Genomic DNA, 22,039 nt, shown 5'->3' on the forward strand with positions numbered 1-22,039 from the left:
AGAAAAATAAATAAATAACAAACAACTTAATCATCATTCAACATTATAAAATTGAATTGAAACTTATGATCAAACAACATAAAGATAAAACCTATAAAGAATATTTTTCATACATATGTCATCTAACTAATTGTACACAAGTAGGGTTAATGAATTATGGTATTCTATTATTCAGTGAGCATAAATAGTGATTATTGTTAATTGAGCCTTAAACTAGTGAGAAATATCGAATCGGCCATGTAGATTTATGCATCCAACGTAGCATGAACTTACCGTATCGAATAGCAGTAAAATATAATCATATAATAATATTTAATATCTAAGCAATTACAAATATATAAGGAATTGGGTTACATGATAATTAAATAGAGAATTCCATCAACTTGTAAAAGTGGAGTAGGCTATGTCGATTTTGAGGTGCAGTGTTTGTAAATAAAAAATGAAAACAGTTGTATGGTTATTTGTGTTAAATTTCTTTGAGAAGAGGAGGAGGAGGAGTTTTGCTTTGAATTGAGAGGTCAAGAATATTTCATGTACTACTACTGCTACTACTAGTATTTAATTCTAACTAACTGTTGATTCTAATATATTAAATATAGATTTTTCGTTTTGGTGACTCCAACTTTGTCTTGTAGCCATATACGTATATGTATAATCTAATTTAGTTTCGGTGGATTAAGTAAATATGATTGATTGAACCACATTCATTTAACTTCAAATCTCATTACTACTTGGATTTTTTTCTTTTTTTTTTTTTTTATCATAGTCTCACGTTTCATATCATCGAACCGCAAAAAGCGAGTCTCCAGGCAGGTTCGGTCATATGTGGTATAAATGTCTTTCTACTTGTACGTAATTGAAATTCAGAAGCATTTTGGCTTTTCATCTCTCCTCATTTTTCTCTTCTTAATTAACAATATTCCAACTCTCTTCTTACTCAATTTTGCAATCTTATTAAATAATAAAAATAGTGATAAGAAGCTTTTTCAGTTCCAAAGAAGAAATTGTAAAAGGAAACCACGTGACAAGGCCGGCCAGCCCATTCAAGGTTGGTTTTCAACATTCAATATTTTTTCCAGCCCAATTCATTCACCGCCGTGGCTGCCTCATGCACGACCATTTGAAACTGAAAGCGACACAATTTCCCAATCACAATCTCCCCACATCTGCTTCAGTCAGGTAATGTTCCAAAATTATGATTTAAAGAAACAAAAGCTCAAAACGAATCCTTTACCCTGAGGGTAAAATTATAGACCATCAAACTTTAACAAATTTATTTGCATCGGTGGTGGTTCGCCCGTACCAGCGCATATCCTCCAGTATCAAATAAGGTACATGTAAAAAGAAACAAACACAACCAATAAAGTTGCAGCGCTTCCCCCATGACATGAATCGCACATTCTTTTGGTTGAAGCTGCAGTCACAAGGTAAAGAGCTGTTAGGTGAATGTGCCGATTCTCTAGGCATAATACAAGCATCATCTCTGATTACTAGTACAAGCAAGTCACTGAACCACAAAATGAATATCATTCATGCACTCAAACGTGCCAAAGCTGCATGTTTCCGATTAGTTCCACTCTCTCAGTTAGCCATCTCATAATTTGCATGCGACCCATAAAGGAAACCTACAACATGGATTATAATTTCTCAAATGTCTATTTGCCTATTAACTTGACTTTCTACCTACAAAATTTTGCATTGACCAGTGGCAAAAGGGAAAATTATTCAGGATTACTTTAATTTACACAAGACATTTATATCATAACACACAATTACATATATAGTGCAATATTTTCCACTACTCTGGCCAGGAAAAGACCAAATGACACAATACATAATCAAGTCCTAACATCAGCAATCCTTTTGAATAGCTCCAACTCTAACAGATAGTTCATTTCCCAAAGTACCGAATTTCATCAGTTGGATATATATGACCTTAGAAGTAGTTTCAGTAAAACTACCAGCAAGGATTACAGGCTTCATCCAAATATACAAGATAGCCAATCACTGCATCCTGCAACCCTTTGGTAAAATTACCAGCAACGATTACAGGATTGATAAAAAAATCTACAAGATAGCCAATTACTGCCGTCCTGCAATCCTTGGGTACATCAGTGATTCTACAAATCCAACATCACATTTCAACATTAACAGAAACCAGTGCAGTTGAGATGATAATTTATAATATTTATTACTGTACAGCAGCTCTCATCTTGAACTAATCACACGGAAGAACTAGATTCAGAATATAACCAAGATAGTCAAGCCATGGCGCCAAGCGGAGCTACTCTGCAACTTGCCAAATTCATAGTGTCTTATGATATCAAGTTCCAGCATTCTCATAATACTACCACATAGAAATCAGTCAGTATTGTTTTTGTTTTTCTAAGTTAAGCACATTATATGATGGTAACCCTGGGAAGGCGAAAGTTGAATAACAAGGTAAACTTCCAAATGAGTTCCTCAATATTACATGTATATAAAACTAGGCATCCCAACATTACCCTCACCATACATGATTCATCTGGAAAAACATTAAAAGTTTAACATAATAGAGATAGATACGTAAATATTTCCAGTCCATACCAGAATTCCTAGGAAATGACACAAGAATCAAAGTTATCCCACAGATGCATAGCACCACAACCCAGGCCGTAGTAGATCACAAAGTTAGAAGCTAGTATTTAAGGGAAAGAAATAAAACGACCAGGAGGTGTCGGGGGGACCTGAAACGACGACGGATCAATGAGCGCCGTGTTGCTGCTGGTGCTCGAGGTGTCGGCGCTCCTCTGGCAGGGCGACGAGGTAGGAGAAGATCATGCCACCGAAGCAGATGTGATAAAGAGGGTCAACGGAGCTGGTCTCGATGTACTTGGCATGGTAATTATCCAGGCCACGCTTGACGCTGTTCTTGAGGTAATCGATGGTGAACATGGGCTTAAGGTAGACCGGCAATTCCTTCACCTTCATGCCCTTTATCTCGTTGTAGAAGGTCCTCATCGCCATTTTCGATTTCTTTCGCTCCTGATGATGAAATCAGATCTGGAACCCTAACTCTGGCTGTTTTTGGGTGCTCCGCTCGCTACAAATTACAATCTAACCTACCTATATCCATTTAAATCTAATAAATCGGTTGAAAAACCATAAATTGAGGCCTGGGCTTTGGTAGGTGTGACCAAAACTCAAATTGGGCCGCCAAACCCCTATTCGGCCCACACAGGCCCTACACAATCCAGGTCAGCCCTAGCTGACTAAACGGTAATTTACAAACTAGGCCCCATACTTCATAAATATATTAATTTACACCCCTTCTCCTCTCTATATATTACATATACCACCCGCTTGGACCGACTGCCTTGTTCTCGTTCGGTATCCTCCTCAATGGCTCTTTTTCTGTCTCAAACCCTAATTCGGACAACCGCCTCTCCTGCCTACCTCTTTTCCGCCGCCAAGCTAAGACCCAGTCGCTGCCTCTCCACTCAGCCGGGGTGCAGCTCGCTATCGGAGCTGACGGCGTCGGAGGCGGAGGCGAGGGCCGTAGAAAAGATTGAGGATGCTATCCATAGCATTATCGTTAAGAGATCCAAACCAGATTGGCTGCCCTTTGTTCCCGGAGCCTCCTATTGGGTACCACCTCGCCGGAGCTCGTACGGCGTTGCCCAGATTGTTCACAAGCTAGCCAACTCCCTCACCGATGAGGAGTATCTTTCTCTTATTACCTTACAGGGATGGCCTTCCTCCGCGTTCTATATTCAAAATGGTATATACTGCTGGTTCTTTTCTTACCTCATTTTTGTTTCCTTCGAATTTTGATAGCTTGTTCTTGGTTTGATTTGTTTGTGTGTGTGTTAATTTTTATTTTTCTTTTTTTCCCCTCTGTTTTCTATTCAGAGAGTTGAGCATTTTAGAAAATATGTTGAATACCTTTTTTTGTTTGGGGTGGGAGGGGGGGTGGAATATGCGCGCTGCAGGATAAAGGTGTACGATTTATTCTTATGTATTAGTATCTAAGTACTTGTTTTTATATTGGAACTATCTTGTTTATTTGTGTATTCATATATCATTCTTGATGAGTTTTTCTTCTGTCAAAATCAAGCCTCAATTAGAGAGAGGGGCAAATGATGTACTCTTCAGAGTGGAGTGCTCAATCTTTTTGAGTGTGATGACGCTCAGCTGAATAGGAAGATCTGATGCCTCTGACTCGTTACAAGTTCTCTGCTTCCCTCGGGCCTTAATTTTCATTTTCTTTATTTGTTTAATTTGAATTTCATAACCTTATAGTTATTCCAGTCTAATTTAATAATCTAAGATTTTACAGATCAGATTCAACTGGTGACATTCCCTTTCTTTTATCAGTTCAAATAACCAGCCTTTGTTTATTTTGCACCAAAAAGTTTCCTCTTTAATCTTTGCGCATGTAATTGGAAGCCTGTGATGTTAATTTGTATTTCACCTGAAATGCCAACATAATAATGTTGAATGCATTTGAACTAGGACGGACTGAGGCTTCATGTTTTGGATGTTTTGAAACTGAGCGCCTCTTTTGGGTGCTCCTTGCTCTATTTCATCATATTTTTTTGCCCTGTGGAGGGAAAAATATTTTTGTCTTCGCTTAGTTTCAATGGTTTATCGTTTTTGTGTCAGTAGTTGAGTGTGCAACTTCCATGAATGATGAGATCAATCATTTACAGTTATCCCTGTCTGATTAATCTCTGCTGAAATCTTGTAATCTGACATGGAATGCTGCATGAACTCTGTCCTTGATTATTTCATCACCAAATCTCTTTAGCAAGACAGTCTGTCTTCATTTTCTTTATATAACACTTTTGATTTCATATTAGAGGTCAGGTTGTTTTATTTGTTGAATTGATAATAATATACTCAACTTTGGTGGCTCCACATTGTTTGTGGATGATGAAACAAACAATTCACAGTTATCCCTGTCTGATGCATTTCTGTTGAAGAGTTTGTGATCTGACCAAAACAGTGTCCAGCTTCAGGTTCTTCCCATAAAGAATTTACTACTTGTTTTCCAGTTATTTACTAGAGTTTCCAAGTCTCATGGTCGATGTGGCTACCGTTTGATCATATTTCTGGTTCTCAGTGGTTTAATCATGAGTGCTTGGTAATTGAGCATTCTTGGTTTGTGCATCTCTTGTAAATTGCCTCATGAGCCTATTTATTTGACTGCAGGTGCGTCATGTGATTTGGATATAGCAGGGGTTGAGGCATCATCTACTAACACTTCCTTACACGAGGAATAAGGCTGCCAAGTTGTAAAGATTGTAAAGTCAGCTTCACTTAGGTGGGGACGTTGTATACATGTAAATTGTGTAGCTTAGGATGTAGAAGTTCACTAGTGTTTTATTGAGCAGGATCTGTACATAAGAAGAAGTCATATTTGTAACTTAATGCTACTTGCATATTCTCACAGGCTTAAGAAATACTATGTACAACTATGCCCAATTTTAAATACTCGACCATACACCTCTCTGAATATTTCATTCATTGGAAAGAATGATTTTAAATTTGGCCTCAGTGGTTATTGGATTTGACTGGTGCACTGTTCCATCCGTCTGAGGGTTGAAACAATGTTTGTATGATTTCATACTCTGTACTATCTCTACGAGTGAAAGAGAAAGCAAAAACAGAGCTGAATTTGCTGTATCCTTGCAGGTTATTATTTCACATGATAACATGGAATTAATTATATACATTGTTTCAAGTGTTTTTTCAACAAGGGTATATCAATGGACAAGTAGTGGGACCCGTAGTTTTATAATCAAAATCTGCATTCGCTCCCCCGGATCTGGATCAGCTTCCCTGAAAAGGTGCTAACCTGTTTCAAAGGCATATTAAGTGTAACTTGCTGGACACTTGGGGAGATGCAATAAAATTCATATCATCAAGACAAGCATGGCGTCAGCTGATCAAAACTGCAGATAAGTAAAACCATGGCCCGTATCAGACTCTTACTGATTGCAAAAACTAACTTCCATTTCCATGAGAAGGAACACAACTTTTAGAAATACAACAAAACTGAAACAGAATGACGTGAAAGATGAAGATGGAGAATGTTCATTTCTTTCTTTTATCTTGGAGAATTGCATATAGCAATCACAGGAGATCCTACCGATCTTAGTAGAGGCCTAGCATTCTTAGCTCAGTCACATGGCTGGGATCAAGTTCTGACATGCCCTTGTTAGCTTCTCGGTCTTCTACAACATACTCCTGGGAACACAAAGCAAACACAAAATTAGTACCGATTTGGTAAATTAAAAAGAAAGACGTAAAACCTTGACACCAATAAAATATTCTGACAGATTTTCAATATTACTCCCGAAGATATTCTCATGAGATATAGTTAAAGGCAATAACTGAAGTTTCCTTGATTCTTAAAAGCAATCAGCCAATTCTTCCACAGTTGCATGAAGTAAACAACTAGAATAGTTTTCCAATATTGACTGAAACTGATATCTATGGTTCTGCATTGAAACACAATCTGCCTTATCTTATCTATGTTATCTTTCATATGTATAATAGAGGAGAACCAATAGACCAAATACCAACTGTGAAACATAAACCTTTGTCAGTTCTTGCTTGGCAAGAACATGGTAGTGGCGTTCATTGATCCTCTGTCCACATATTATTGCAATAAAGAAGCCATAGAGCAACCCAACCAACACAATTGCCAAAACTGCAGAGCATCAAAGTTGGAAAATAAGAGTGCCTTAGAACAGTGTCAAAAGAATATTTGGCAAGACGAATATCGAATTTAAGTATCAGATCCACATTTTGGCGACATGTTAAAGAGATTCTCCTCCTGCATAAAATTCTCAGGCTATCTATCAGAAGTCCTTAACGAATTACGTGGAAAAGAAAGCAATCATGCTATCACTTTTGAGCGTAATAATCAAGGATGAGGAGACAGACAAATAACAATCGTCTGAGGAGACCTTCTACACAGCTGTAAAAAGAACAAGAATATGAATTTCTAGGAAAGATTAGAGTGCAATTACCTGCCATTGTATAAAACCCATACGGGTGTTCTTCATAACCAAACATCTCCCGTAGTTCTTCTCCATAAAATTTGTACACCAGCACGCCAAGAAATGCAACAATCTAAGGAAAGTTATAGCAAAGCATATTGATAAGACACAATACACATGCAGAAAGCTGAACTCTTCCAATCAGTAGCATAAGCTATACAAATAATCAGTTCGAAACCAATCAAGAAGCTAAATTCACTATAACATGGAAGAATTAATTCCTAATTATACACACCACATTGATTACTAGAATGCTTCAAAGCATCAAAGGGTTTCACACTTTTTAATGAGATTCAGAACAAAATGACTATCATTTTTTCCAGCCGTAGACAAATTTCAAAACAACCTATATCTGCAGCACTCAATTTTCATTTATAAGACATGCATAACCAAGACAAAAAGAAGAAAAAGGAGAGGGGAGAGAGAAAGAGAACACAGGATCTCCCAACCTTATAACAAAATTGACAGAATATTTCAGGAACTTATAGTATATAAGAATGAATGACACAGATTTTCTAAAATCATGATGAGAGGTACAGATTGCACGAAACATAGCAAAGCCGGCTAAATCGAAAGAGTTGAAGGCATATGATAACCTCTTAACTTACAAACCACAAGTACTGAAAACTTCTGATTTCGGAGATTTTCAATCCAATATCTCTGAACACCAGAGGAATGAAACTTCAGATATATTTTAATGTTCTGTGCATATGTTAACTTCAGTAATAAATCCCAGCTGAGAGGCATGTACACACTTATCATGTAGTTTCTCTAAAGCCCCTTTGCACGTTGGCCACCAAAAGTAGGCGGACACTTGCAAGCTGTGATTTTGATAGTGAAAATCTGAAGAAGTACATCTACCAAGGTGATACCAGGGTCAGCCAACTAAGAGCAATTGAGAGGGGTAGACCATTCACCATATGGTAGAATACTAACAATAAACACAGCAAGAATGACATAGATTATTCTAAACAAGGATCTTCATAAAAAAAAGATTTGATTAAATAGTTTCTGTTTATTCATTTTCTGAATTTGATCATTCCAATTCATGTCCGCATGATTATTTTATGCTGACGTATACACTTTAGAGACATAATCACTCAAAGAGGGTACACCTCTTTATACAAGGGCTACGATAAGAAAACTCACACATAATTGCCCTGTTGCATGCATAAAACTGCTCAGAGTAAAAGGCTTCAAGCAATATTGTGAACTTAGAGAAAAAAGGAAATTATGCAGAAGGAAACGGATAGTAAACAAAGAGATTACAACAGCATAACCGAGTACAGTGATAAGAAAAAACCAACAGAAAACACAGAAAAGGATGCAGCGAACCATATTATTTTCTTGACCAGCATAAAAATTAAATTAGCCACTTAGTTACACCAACACTAACCATGATATAAAAATGTTCTGACGAAAATTCTGCAGAAAAGAAGCATTTCCTACCAGCTGAACAATAACGAAAATGATAGCATGGTCTCTCGCAACAAGAAATTGAAACTTTAACCTCAACCACCACCGATCAGGAGGGACATTGGCACGCAATATAAACTTTGCCCTGCATTCTGTACAGTGAGCAAAAGCAAAGCCCTCCTGAATTGTGGAAGGCAGAAAAACACTTAATAATTTTTAAAAGTGATCTAAGCAGCCAAAATATTAACTCTTTCTCAGCAAATTCAAGATGTTAGGAAAGGATTGATAATTGATAGAAAAGTATCAATCTTAAATGGAGATTTGGAAATGATATTTCACACATTGTAGTCTTCAAATAGCTAACATAAAAAAAAATACTATCAACTATATCACAGGTTTACTAGGATAATGCGCATCAGTTTTGCGCCTTTCAAAGATGTCGTATACGATATAACCACTAACAGAATCAGAAAGTAAATTTGATAAAAATGCATTCCAGTTCAGGAAATAAAAACTGGAGAACAAAAAATGAAACTAAAAGTTGGTCAATAGGAGGCAGAAAGGTCTCAACAAATAGAAACTGGAATAGCAACCAAATAACTGAATGCTCTTCAGGAAGAGTTATTGGAGAACCTGAATAGTTTTTTTCATAAAAAGATGTATGGTTCACTGGCACACTGATGCTCAATGTTCTGGAAAACCAGCTAGTCTAGTGAAGTACAAGGGATCACAAAGTTTTGAAAAAGATTGTCAAGAGAAGTACGTTGAAAAAATACTAAAGATACCTTTGTTGACCTCCAATTATCGAGACATGATCTGTGGACATACTTTTGGGTGCCCTTACAATGGCATGGTGCAATTAAATCTTCTCCTGAACAGAATGATCAATGATTCAATAAACAAGATGAAAAGCAGCCTTGTGAAACTAAGATGCTAATGTTTCACTCATATAAACCTCACGTAAAGTCCTAGATATTTTGTTATCTCTGTCATAATTGGAATAACAACGCCTCCCATGATGTGTATCTAGCTTATTAAAATAAAAAAAATCTAGTATGGATGCAAATAACTGGTAGAGACCTTCAGTGTCGAGGCATATGCGGCATTGTGGTTGCTCTGCACGCACGAGAGCAATATTCTCAGCAATATCCGGAATTGATAGATCAGCAGCAGCTATAGTAGAAGAATCCACACCGACAGTTATTTCAATTGAGGAGGAACATTCTTCTGATCTCTCTGCTGTACTAGACTGAGATAAAATGGGTTCTGTTTCTGAAGTATCCTCAGTCCGAATATCATGTTGTGCTAATTGCATTGCTAAGGACTTTGACGGAAGATTACATGGGTAAATTCATGATGATAACAGTTATTGTGACAGAGCATATCAACTGAGAGCTTCCTGCATGATGGATTATATAGAGTCAAAAAATCAGTCAAGGGGCCCACAGCTGGTATTACAGACAATCAACGAAGCTGCTAATTTATAGCACTGGTCACAGAATATAGCTTCAACCCTTGAGCTCAGTTGATATCTTGTTCCAATAAGGTTGTCAGGCCACACCACATGTTATATTTTATTCAAAGATAGGTATCCTTTTTCACATATTTAGCTATAGCAAGCAAATCAAATACTTTATCTGCAACCATCTTGGTTAGATGTTCTTAATGGACATATAGCATATTTAACACGCTACCAACCAACTTCAAGCATCTTCAGAGCTATCCATTGCAGCTAACTTGTGCTTCCTTCAAACGACATAAATTCCAGCAAATGATAACCATGATGTTATGCATGAACTGTGTGATAGAGGTGGATATTCCAGCTTTAATTAGAGCACTGTCATTGTTATGGAGCCCCATCACATTTTGGCATGAATTAATTATTTGACCCGTACCAAACAGCCAAATAGTAAAAGTCATACAAGCTGTAGTATACATGCACAGCCCACTTATCAATACCTCCACTTGGTATTTGACAGCAGTGAAGACTTAAAGGTAAATAGGTTTGTGATCCAAAGGGGCCAATCTAGCGCTACCACAAGTAGCATTCAGCTTCAGCGGATGATTGTAGGATTGTATCAAAACAAAATATAAACCAGTAGGGAAAATCAACTCATTCGTCACCTTGTTTTCAGGATAAAAGAAGAGATATCATTAGGTTTAAACAGTACAATGGCATTGACATTGACTTTAAATTAGTTGATGAGACTGCGCGAGCAGCAATAGAGACCGCAATCATCGAAATTTCAATTTCTAATCAGTGATGTAACACAGGAAACAGAGACAAGTAGAGCATATGAAATGTCAAATACATCAGAGCCCATGAAATCAACAACAAATCTATAAATGATGAAAAGATAGTCAGCTCTGCAAAAAAATATGGCAGAATAATCGGTTGAAATGGTCAGAGATGTAATAGAATGAAGAGTTGAATAATGAAGCAGATATTGAAATGCAGGAGGTAGAGTGACCTGATGAATTCAGCCTTCTCAGGGATTCGAGGGGAGCATCACAAGCAACAACGACGATCGAGAATTGGCAAAACAAAAGTATAAGAAATCATAAATATTAGGGTTTTTAAATCGAGGGGAAATGTGAGCAGGAACTGAGAAGGCAGCGTCGAGAGAGAGAGAGAGAGAAGCGTTGTGTGAAGCGAAAACGTCCGTCACCAGACAGACCTGGCCTGGACTTAGAACTGACCGAAGGCCAATAATATTTAACTAATAATAATAGTAGTAATAATTGTTCTGACACTGACATTATCATTATTTTTTCTTAAACAAAATATAACTACTAACATATAATTGGGTTAAATACGGTTTGGCCCTTATTCCTTCTTACGTAATATTTATTTTCTAAATTAGTAGACATAATACTTATTTTTTGATTGAATAAAATTATTCTTTATATCTTAAACAATTATATTATTTTTAATATATTTTATATATTAAATCAACATCAAATTATTTTTTAACTAAAATAAATTATCAATAGAGTAATAAGTTAATGTATATAATAGATACGCAATAAATATAACATCCTAATAATTCATATATACTTTTGAAAATAAATTGACAATATTATGCTTAGCTACAAATTTAAAACTTTTAGGAAAACAAAAGATTATTGATATATTTTGTCATATTTTTTTTAAAAAAATAAATATGTAATTGCTTATTTTTATTTAAAAAATTAAATAGTTAATAACTTAATTTTATTACCAAATTAATAAATATTTACATGAAAATTTTTGATGTACTTATTGTGCACATTTATTTCTTAAATTGTGAGTCTGTAAAATAGTTCAAATTGTATAATAAATACACATAAAAACTTTTTAAGTTAAATAAGACATGATTACAATAAATTAATAAAAAAACTTTGATCTTTTTGTTATTATTGTGTATTTTTTATATACATTAACTTTTTACTCTATTTTTAATTTAAATTCTTTATTTGTTAAAAATTCTTTTTAGTTATAGATAATGTGGTGATGATTTAATGTGCAAATTACTAAAATGTATTGAAAAATATATAATTATTCAAGGTATAAGATGCAGTTTTATCCAACTAGGATAATAAATGTTATAATTATTAGTTTAAGGGGATAACTATTTACATTAAAATAATTTAGAGGATAAAGTGTATTTCTTTTTTTTTTTTTGGGTAAACGTAATTTTCATTAATAAAAAGGAAACATAATAGTACAATAAAGTTCTTTAATTGGTTTCTCCCTCGACAGTCCAAGGGATACGCCATAGTCTAAATAAGACACATGTACTAACAGACGTGGCTAGGTTAATACTAAGGATGCGCTGTCTGACATCTTCCACAATCAAGAAGGCCAACGTGACGGGAGTCCTCTCTCATGCTCAAATCTCCTCAAGTTCCTTGCTCTCCAAATGTGATAAACACATGAGGCTAGTAAAGCTCGGTAAGCAAGGTTAACAATGTGTTTTTCCCTCCATTTTCGTGTTGCCCATTCGATATCAGTCATCCAATCTCTGTTGGGCCATGGAAAACGGACCAATCTGCGAACCTCAGAAAGACATTATTTGCTAAATCAGCATTGAAAGAAAAGGTGACTATGGGTCTTCGTTGCTCCCACATCACACAAAACACAATCAAAGAGGTGACAAAACCATGCTTTATCCGTCATTGGCAGTTTGCCCAAAATTGCCATCCATAAGATAAACGTGTGACGTGGGATCTTACAAGAGCCCGAAAGTACTGAAGCCCATCCTACTTTCGGCCCAGGTGGATTAAATAATCGGATAATGGCCTGTATTGAAGGTTGCCTGCTCTAAAATCGCCAAATGATACGATCCTCGCCTCCATGGATGTGAGGCAATGTGCATAAGATCTCTAAGCATTCAGATTCAGTGAAAGGAGGCCATTGCCAAACACCCTCATCTATGACAACGCTGAGCTTGGTCAAAAAATCCACTCCCAATAATATCGGCGCTCGCGGGAATCTGTCAATGAGTGGTCCGATAGGATGCCATGGGTCCTGCCATAAATAAAATCCATGTCCGTCCCCAATGTGGTAGTCAACCATCGATCGAAGAAAAGGTCGGAGGCGTAAAAGTTTCCTCCATACCCACGATCCTCTATCATCACGAACTGTCTAGATGGAGGTGTTAAGTAAGCGGTCATAATAAAGCCAATCCACCCATATCGACGTCCTATCACACTTTATCACTTCGCATAGTTTGTTGGTCATGAGTGCCCGATTCAAAGTAGCAACATACCTGAGTTCTTGCCCCCCTTCCTCCATCGGTCGGCACACCTCTGTCCAAGCCACTTTGGCATATCCACTATTACCCGAGCCTTTCCACAAAAATGCTCAAAGTCTCTTCGCGATTTCTTTTGTAATTTTTTTAGGCAATATGAATGCAGATGCCCAATAAACACTAAGTGAGGTGAGCATAGATTTAATAATTTGCACTCTACCCGCATATGACAGTGAGAGTCCCTCCCAACCAGCTATACATTGATCAATCTTCAACAATAAAGGCTGACAATCCATAATAGATAGTCTACTGGATAAGAGAGGAAGGCCAAGGTACCTCATCGGTAGATATCCCTCCTGAAACCCAAGGAAAGTCATCATGTCCTCCCCCAATCCTTGTGCTGACTGTGAAATAATAATATGACTCTTCTGAACATTAAAATTTAGCCCCGACCAACCGGCAAAGAGATCCAAGCCCTTTTTCAGCACACCAATCGAGTCCATATTAGCCTTACAAAACAGCAAGAGATCATCCGTGAACCCAAGCTGGAAAATGCGTGTCGCCTCACATTTCCAATGGAAAGTAAAGTGTCCATCTTGCTCAATCATCTGCAAGAAACCCAAATGTAAGACCTCCATCACGAGGACAAATAAGTACGGTGATAGAGGATCTCCCTGTCTCAGTCCTCTTGCGCCCAGAAAGAACCCATGCAGTTTTCCATTCAGGCCAACTGAAAATGAAGGGGTGGTAACGCATTCCTCAATCCATCTGATGAATATGGGAGGGAATCCAAATAACTCCAGAACAACAAATAGAAAATCCCATTCGACCGTATCGTAGGCCTTTCTAATATCCACTTTTAGCGCGCACCTGGGAGGGAGTCGGGCCTGTTTATATCCCGAGAAGAGCTCCTATGCTAGCATGATATTATCATCAATGCTTCTACCAGGAACAAAGGCTACTTGGCAAGGATTAATGATCTTGTCCAGCACCACACTTAATCTTTGGACAAGAAGTTTAGCAATAATCTTATAGAGAACATTGCAACAAGAAATAGACCAAAAATCACTGACTGTCATTGGGAAATGTACCTTCGAAATAAACGCTAGTAATATGGTGTTGATTTGTTTCAATAGCCTCCTATTTGTGAAGAAATCCAAAACCGCTCTCATTACTTCCCCACCCACAATCGGCCATGCTGCCTTAAAAAAACCAGACGAATACCCATCTGGACCCAGTGCCTTATCTTCAGCTATATCAAACACTACCTGTTTAACCTCCGAGGGGGTGAAAGGCCGAAGGATAGCAGTGATTTCGTCTTCTGTTAATAAATGTCTGGCCCATGGTCTGAGGAATCGAATATCGATAAAGCTACGTCTCCTTTCTCCTCCTAGCAGGTTATGATAAAAGGAGACAAACTCATTAGTGACTGCCTCCTGAGCCGAATGAGTAACTCCTTGCTCATCACTGATTTGCAAAATTCTCCTCATAGTCCTCCATTAGGCAATCTTACGGAAGAAAACCCTGGAGCACTGATCGCCTCCTTTCATCCATTCCATCTTAGCTCGCTGACGTAGCATGATTTGTTCAAACTTTGCCGCTTTGGTCAAAACTAATCAACAACAATGTTCCAAGTAAAGAAACAACTCCTCTTGCCGGTTCGCACTAACCAATAATTAGGCCGCCTCTAGAAATCCCTTAGCCAGCTGTACATTATGTGATAAATCCCCCTTATTCCTTCTCTGTTCTCGGAAGATCGGTTTCAGAGCTTTTAGCTTTCGAGTAATTGCGCACATTGGTATACCAGCTACCTTATGCTGCTAAATGTTCTGCACGCTAGGAATAAATGCTGGTGAGATGGTAAGATAATTGTCAAAGCGGAAATACCTCCCAATTGCTGATGTCTATCCCCACACAACACCATCGGCGAGTGATATGAGGTACGGTGGGTAAGGCTTATATAAGCTGACGTTGGGAACCGTGCGATCCATGTGTCATTAATGAGCATCCGATCCAGTCGTTTCTATAGGTTCCTCGGACTCGCACTACAATTGTGCTATGTGAACCATTCTTCCTGCATGGGCAAAGGAAGAAGTCTTGCCCCCTAGATACATGAATTAGATTCTTCCATTGCCACTCAAATGTTTCCTAAGGCACGACAAACTTCACTGAGGTCCCGAACTGCATTAAAGTCACCCCCAACAAGCCACGAAGTATCGACACACTGGATGGCCAACGTCCCCAAAGTGGTCCACAAATCACGTCTGTCAGCTAGCTCAATGGCCCCATAAATAACAGTCATAGCAACAGACTCATGAAGTGCTCGAATAGTGACATTACAGTGAATAAATTGCGCACCCGATTCAATGACATCAACATGAACAAAGTTCTCATCCCAAGCTATCCAAATACGGTTGCCAGTTGACACATAGTCCACAAACCATTTCCAATGCGGTAAAAGAAATGATTGAATCTGAGAAATATTATTCAATCTAACACGAGATTTAAAGAGACCGAGGAAATGTAACCTGAACCCAGCAACAAGATCTTTCACTACTAGCTGGTGGTCCCTCTTGTCAGGCCACGCACGTTCCAGACAACTGCGTTCAACATGGGTCAACTGAGGTGGGGTTGCATGACTTAGGACCCCTGGTATGTTTGTCTGCACCATCATTATCAAGGAGATGTAATGCATCAAATGTGTTATAAAGGACAATATCCTTACCCTTATCGTTTTGTCGCTCGTCCCTTCTTGGTGCTTCGGGTTCATCGGAGCACGGAGATGGCGATCTAGCCTCTTCTTCCCGTGGCTTTTGTTTAATCGTAGGTTCACCAACGGCTGCTATTGACTGAGTGGCACCGTCCTTCTCCCACACCATCTTAGGTGGCCCACTAGTCGTTATCTTTGGCACATAGAGGACACTGCTAGTTTAGTAGGTTTTGTCGGGTTACTCAACACACAATTCTTTGCAGAATGCCCCAAGCTCATACACCCTGTGCACTTGGGGGAAACCCATTCGTATTCGACATCCACTTTACATGGTGATTCTCCTCCATCATCGTCTGGGGTCAGAATAATAATATGCTTTGGTAATTTTGAACTGATGTCAAGCATGACGCATACACGAGCGAAGTCCAGCCTCGTGCATGCCCTCGTGATGGCGTCCGGATGTAAAGGTTTTCCGACTCCGCTTGCCACTGTACTTAGTCCTTCTATTGTCATAATTCCACAGGAAGGTGGCGTAGCTTAATACATACGGGTACTTGGGTGTGCTTCAATTTTCTCATTGCCATCCCTAGCTCCCATTTTTGTAAAACAAATCGGTTGACCCTGAAAAAGCCATGGTCCTCCCTCAATAACTTCCTCCATATCATTAACTGTTTTGAAAACTGGAAGAAGAAGAATCCGTTAGCTATATTGATGAGACATACTCTTTTAGGTGGTGGAAGTATGGTTTTTTTCCAAGAAAATATCCAACCGTTGTCGTCTTCCATCTTCTAGACCCATCCCGGACAGTTTCTATTGTATGACGTACAATCACCTTGCCATTTTGAATAGTAGGAGCCACATATGACAAAGTTTTTTGCGATGAGTTATTAAATGCACGTGCTATTTATCATCATGCATGGTATCATCAGGACATGCATGCAATGGGATGTTGCCCACGAAAATTCCGGTGTGAGAATTGGGTACCTTGACTTTGCTAGATTTTTCGATCAACTTTTTTTCCAAACTAGAGCTCACCGTCGCGTTTAAAGGAGCTGTCTGCACAAGTTCAGTCACTGTCGAAGTCTTGCCGGACGTCGTCAGATTCTGCATATCTGCCGGACTCTGCAAATTTTTCAGCGAGTAAGACGAACCAACAGTGAAATTCTGCATATTTCCTTCCCTCGCCGTCGTTGGCCCCTCCTCAATGTATTTTCAGGCCAGGAGATCAGTAGTCGCCATTAATAAGCAGCACCATGCCTTACGAATCAACGGCGCCGCCTGTTGCTGCTCCAGTGCACCACGCTCGAACTTGGATTCCCATCGAATTTTTAGGTTGTTCAATGCAACCATGGAGTCCTTATCGTCGTCCACCACTCTGTTAGCAAGTCGAAGGAACTCCTCAAAGTTGAAATCCACCTCGGAATCACTGTCTCTAGCCTCCACGAAGCTCAACCGTGCATCAGCCGACGAAGAACCGGCGCCAGTTCCCGTCATTTCAAGAATCGAGCCTTCATCTTCTTTGTGCGAAATCTGTTTTTCAGCCGGATTCTCGCCGCCGACGTCTCCCTGCCGTCGACCACCACCCTCCACGACTGTCCCATCATCGGCTGGACCTCCCTCCCCGTCACCCAAGTTGTCGGCCAGAGTTTGCAGAGAAGAAAAGTCTGTCATTGTGCGCGTGGGGGTAGGTGAGAACCAGTTTTCCGCTTTCTCTCTCAAATCTGGGTTTAAGAAGTTGCTCTTGCTGTTGCTGTTTTTCGTCCCTCGTTTGCCACTGCCACCTCTTCTGCCTTGAGAACCCCACAATCTCAACAGCTTCTTTGATCCAGTGATCGTTTCCCCACCATTTTTTATTTGGGCAGAAGATTTTTGAGGAGAGAGAAAAGGATGGGCTGAGGGAGAAAAAGTTTTTTAGAGAGATAAAGTGTATTTCGCCCTATATAATATTTGCACATGTCATAAAATAAATATATATAGAAATCCTGCTTTGATCAACCCCACCAACAATAACATCTGGCACTCATCATACGTGCAATATTTGGGTTCCATCACATTTTTGCACCCCATCTAAAAATAACGATGCATTGATTAAACTACTTTTCCCACTCCACATTTTTTACTTTCTCATAAATTCTCAACCAAAGTGAAATACCATCACTATTTTCTGGAATTTTTTATTTGAAATTAAATATGCTTATCCTTTCTATTTGGATTGGATTCTTCATAATAAATTCTTTAAATATGAATGAATTTTAAATAAAATTTCTCTTCAAATTCAAATTCATCAATTCAAATAAAACGCAAACTTATTTATAATAATATTTTTGCCATTAATATGAAACCGCACAATATATATACACATATGTTGTATATTTTATTTAATATATAATCCGGTTTAATATAATTTAGCCTATGTGATATTGAAAATGAATAAATCATCCCCCTTTAAAAAAAATAATAAATTATCTCAATGTCTTTTTTGAAATATAGCAAATTACCCCCTTAGCGTGATTTCATGTAATTTCTATGAGTTTTTTTCTTAATTTCTCATTTTTTATTTTTTAATTGTAAAACTATATTCATAATTTTATTTAAGAACTGTTCGATTTTATTTGAGTTTGGATTCAAATTTAATTCAGTAGATCAATAACTTATAATTTACTTACTTTAAATCTATGATGTAGATTTAAAATTATATATTTATATACATTTTGACATAAAATATTATTAGTCAACTAATATATTTATATATATATAATTAGAATTAAAGTGCAAAAAAACTCGTAGAAATTACATGAAATCATGTGATATATATATGTATAAGTTAGAGTTAGAAGGACTTGTTCAAAAAAAAAAAAAAAAAAGAAAAGAAAAGCAGAAGGGCAGGCACTGACACTGACGACTTTTGCCCTCCGCCGGAGCTGTGATAGAATTAATGGCAGCCATGGAAGGAGTCACGATGGCAGGCGCCCAAGACCAACAACAACCGCCGCCTCCCAGGGTGGTCGAGCGCCTGAACCCTGCGCTTCAACAGCAGCTCAACCTCGACTCTGTCAAGACTCGCGCTATCAGCCTCTTCAAAGCCATCTCTCGCATCCTCGAAGACTTCGACACCATAGCCCGTACAAACGCCGTTCCCAAATGGTATCACAATCTTTAGATTTCACTTATTCCTCAACCAAGAATAATCTCAAGGTTTTTTGGCATCTCCTTTTTTTTTTTTTTTTTTTTTTTTTAATATTCATTTGGGGTTTTATGCGTACAGGCAAGATATATTGGGCCAGTTCTCCATGGTGAATCTGGAGCTTTACAATATTGTCGAAGATATTAAGAATGTCTCCAAGGCTTTTGTTGTGCATCCTAAGAATGTTAATGCTGAGAATGCTACCAGTATGTGTCCTTTTTCTACATTTATTACTATTCTTTATTCGATTCCCAACACTGTTTGAAAGTCGAATATCTTCTCATTTTCAGCACCTCATTGGAATTATTAATTTAGATTGCTCATCAGCATCTATGATCATCAAGCATTCTGGAAAATTGATTTTATCCAATATGAGATAGCCTATAAGATGACTAACATTTTTGAGGAACTTGTAACCTTTCGACATTACATCTAAAGAGCTAAACTCAAAGGGAAGATAAAAACTAGTAAGAGAGGCTACTGAAAATGCGGGATGTTATATATGTGAAAAGAGATGTACGCCATAGAACAAGAAGTGAGTCACTATGTGGGACTACAATTTTGTCTGTTGAATGAAATTTCTTTGCATACAGTTTTACCTGTTATGTTGTCATCCAAACTTTTGCCTGAAATGGAGATGGATGACAACACCAAGAGAGAACAGCTGTTACATGGTATGCAGAGCCTGCCTGTGGCTGCACAGATTGAAAAGCTTAAGGTGGGTGGTCATACTGCCTACACTAGTAGCTAGTAACAGCAGTCTCTAGCAATCATCTGATTTCTAATTGGTCCCAGACTAGAATTGATATGATTGGAGCAGCTTGCGAAAGTGCTGAGAAGATCATAGCTGATGCTCGTAAAGCATACTTTGGTACTCGACAGGGACCAACACTTCTGCCAACAATCGACAAGGTTCAAGCAGCAAAAATACAGGAACAAGAAAATTCACTTCGTAGTGCTGTTAATCATGGTGAAGGTGCAAACTCCAAGAGTTCCATATTCTGTATTCTCTGCATTTTTTTGCGTTAATCTATTTCTAGTCAAGTGTTTGATCCGCACTGCAAGTCATACAACAAGATGCTAACCAATTTGTCGTGGTCCTATTTGAAATAACACAAATAAAAAACGTATAAGCTTCTGGGTTTGTTCTTATGTAATGCTTACTCTACAGTTTTGCAAGCTCAAAGAAAATAATGAATTAGTTTCTGCTTCGTTATTGAGTTCTTCTTTAATGTGAGGATCATGTCGAAGTCAAGAATATTTAAGATTGGATCAACATTATTCCTGTGCCTTTTACCTGTTTGCGCTTCCATAATTTATAATATACTTTGTATATACATACATACAGGGTTAAGAATACCTGGAGACCAGAGGCAAGTAACATCTTCACTTCCAATGCATTTGGTAGATATACTCACTGCTAATGACAGTGCACAGACTTTTTCAGATTCATCTGGTTTGCCATTTCCCTATGCTCTTTGCTTCATCAATTTCTTTTTCACTTTTGTATTATTTGAATTGTTAAACTGAGTTTGCTCATCTAGTCACAACATTGTTTTTGTGCACTTTAGGAATGTACCAGAAGAGCACACCTCCACTTTTGTCAACTGCCAGTAATAACAGTCAGGGTTCTTTGTTACAGGTCAATCTCAATATTGCCCGATAAATTTTCAAGCTCAGTAGAATCTGACCTCTCTCTCCTCTCTCTTTCTCTCTTTTTCCCATTCATATTGCTAACAATCTGTAACCAGCATGGTGTCTATCAGATGCTACACCCACATTGCTAGTGTTAATAACCCTTCTACCACTAGATTAGAGTATTTCCTTGAATCGAGATGCAAATGAGGATTCACAATCTTTGTTTTAGAAAACCCTGCACACTAAACCTACATTTCTATAAGCTTTTTATGGTTTACGCATCTTGTTTGCATATGCTGCAACCAGTGCTGTAAAGTTTTTTGTTTCCTTCCACACCAATAAAGGAGAATAAGTAGATGCGAAGCTGATGTTTACTAACTCTATCATAACTCATGTTCAGATAAAGGAATTTCCTTCTTTTATGCTAGCCATATTTAACCATATAAATCCTGTTATCGCAACTGGAATTTCCTTTCTTCTAAACTAATCTTGTCCATTTTAGACTTTTCAGCTTACAAGTACAAATTGGCTCTGATAAAACACTATAGGTCTATCATCTTTATAACCCTGTAATGGATGTCAAGTATGATGCAGTGTTCTGAACACTGAATACCTAAAAAAGAGGAGAGTAAATAAGCAGGATTATGTTTTTACAAATCTTTCCATGTCGAATAGCCTTGATTTTCTTGTGGTGCATCATTTTTCATGTTATTATCATTGCTCTTAAAATAGGCTGCTGGAGCACAACTTATTGGAAGAGCAGCAGCTTCCCCTTCTGGTCCTACGGGAAGCACTTCCTTTGATAATACAACTGCATCTCCTCTGCAATATGCGAATTCACCCAGATCTGGTGCAAACATCATGAACACACCATCTCCTCAGCAACAGCAGCCTCAACAACAACTACAACAACACCAGCACCAACAGAGGCAGAAAATGATGCAGCTACCACCACATCAGCAACAACTTCTAAGTCAACAACAGATAAGACCATCATCAATGCCTGGCCTGGGACAGGTATGAATTTTTACTCTCTCTGTAGAGATGTAAGGATATTTCAATTTTTCATTCAACAAAACTTGCATTCATGTACTGTTACTTCGATTTCCTTTTCTCATGAGAAAATCTGGTAGTTGATTTTCAACGAACTGCATTTCATGTTGAAATAGGAACTTGTTCTCCAGCATATCTTCATGTCTTATGTAGGAGTACCTAGCATCATGTTTGAAACAACTTATTGACTCATGCAAGCCCTGTAAAATTACAACAATGAAGTCACAACATTTAATCAATGAGTGAATTACCACTT

The 22,039-nt window shown here is 38.0% G+C and overlaps 4 protein-coding genes across 7 annotated transcripts in view; 2 read left to right on the forward strand and 2 right to left on the reverse strand.

Annotated features, from left to right (window-relative positions):
- LOC105157922 lies at nt 1,142–3,102 on the reverse strand. 2 transcript variants are annotated; one of them, XM_020692398.1, is made up of 2 exons: nt 2,708–3,102; nt 1,142–1,414 (listed from the first exon to the last, which is right to left on the reverse strand). In XM_020692398.1, exon 1 carries the CDS (start codon nt 3,004–3,006, stop codon nt 2,743–2,745), a length of 264 nt encoding a protein of 87 aa, XP_020548057.1. In that variant the 5' UTR covers nt 3,007–3,102; the 3' UTR covers nt 1,142–1,414; nt 2,708–2,742. The 2 variants fall into 2 exon arrangements, with proteins under 2 accessions (XP_020548057.1, XP_011072758.1); XM_011074456.2 differs by having other exon boundaries at nt 2,727–3,100.
- Nucleotides 3,339–5,497, forward strand: LOC105157925. Its single transcript, XM_011074460.2, has 2 exons — nt 3,339–3,760; nt 5,194–5,497. The coding sequence occupies exons 1-2, from the start codon at nt 3,382–3,384 to the stop codon at nt 5,262–5,264; spliced, it is 450 nt and encodes a 149-aa protein (XP_011072762.1). The 5' UTR covers nt 3,339–3,381; the 3' UTR covers nt 5,265–5,497.
- LOC105157924 (E3 ubiquitin-protein ligase MARCH1) lies at nt 5,664–11,157 on the reverse strand. 3 transcript variants are annotated; one of them, XM_011074458.2, is made up of 8 exons: nt 10,937–11,157; nt 9,546–9,864; nt 9,251–9,336; nt 8,499–8,645; nt 7,020–7,122; nt 6,585–6,697; nt 6,134–6,231; nt 5,664–5,839 (listed from the first exon to the last, which is right to left on the reverse strand). In XM_011074458.2, the coding sequence occupies exons 2-7, from the start codon at nt 9,778–9,780 to the stop codon at nt 6,139–6,141; spliced, it is 777 nt and encodes a 258-aa protein (XP_011072760.1). In that variant the 5' UTR covers nt 9,781–9,864; nt 10,937–11,157; the 3' UTR covers nt 5,664–5,839; nt 6,134–6,138. The 3 variants fall into 3 exon arrangements, with proteins under 3 accessions (XP_011072760.1, XP_011072759.1, XP_011072761.1); XM_011074457.2 differs by having other exon boundaries at nt 5,744–5,936; XM_011074459.2 differs by lacking the exon at nt 8,499–8,645 and having other exon boundaries at nt 5,744–5,936.
- Nucleotides 18,738–22,039, forward strand: part of LOC105157930 (mediator of RNA polymerase II transcription subunit 8) — a 5,751-nt gene continuing 2,449 nt past the window's right edge. The window contains exons 1-7 of the mRNA XM_011074466.2: nt 18,738–19,052; nt 19,174–19,298; nt 19,686–19,810; nt 19,888–20,068; nt 20,441–20,548; nt 20,664–20,734; nt 21,463–21,747. Of these exons, the coding sequence (XP_011072768.1) occupies nt 18,844–19,052; nt 19,174–19,298; nt 19,686–19,810; nt 19,888–20,068; nt 20,441–20,548; nt 20,664–20,734; nt 21,463–21,747 (1,104 nt within the window). The 5' untranslated portion in view covers nt 18,738–18,843. The remainder of the gene's footprint in view (nt 19,053–19,173; nt 19,299–19,685; nt 19,811–19,887; nt 20,069–20,440; nt 20,549–20,663; nt 20,735–21,462; nt 21,748–22,039) is intronic.

Source organism: Sesamum indicum, linkage group LG3 (genome assembly GCF_000512975.1).
Source record: "Sesamum indicum cultivar Zhongzhi No. 13 linkage group LG3, S_indicum_v1.0, whole genome shotgun sequence".
NCBI classification, from domain to species: domain Eukaryota; kingdom Viridiplantae; phylum Streptophyta; class Magnoliopsida; order Lamiales; family Pedaliaceae; genus Sesamum; species Sesamum indicum.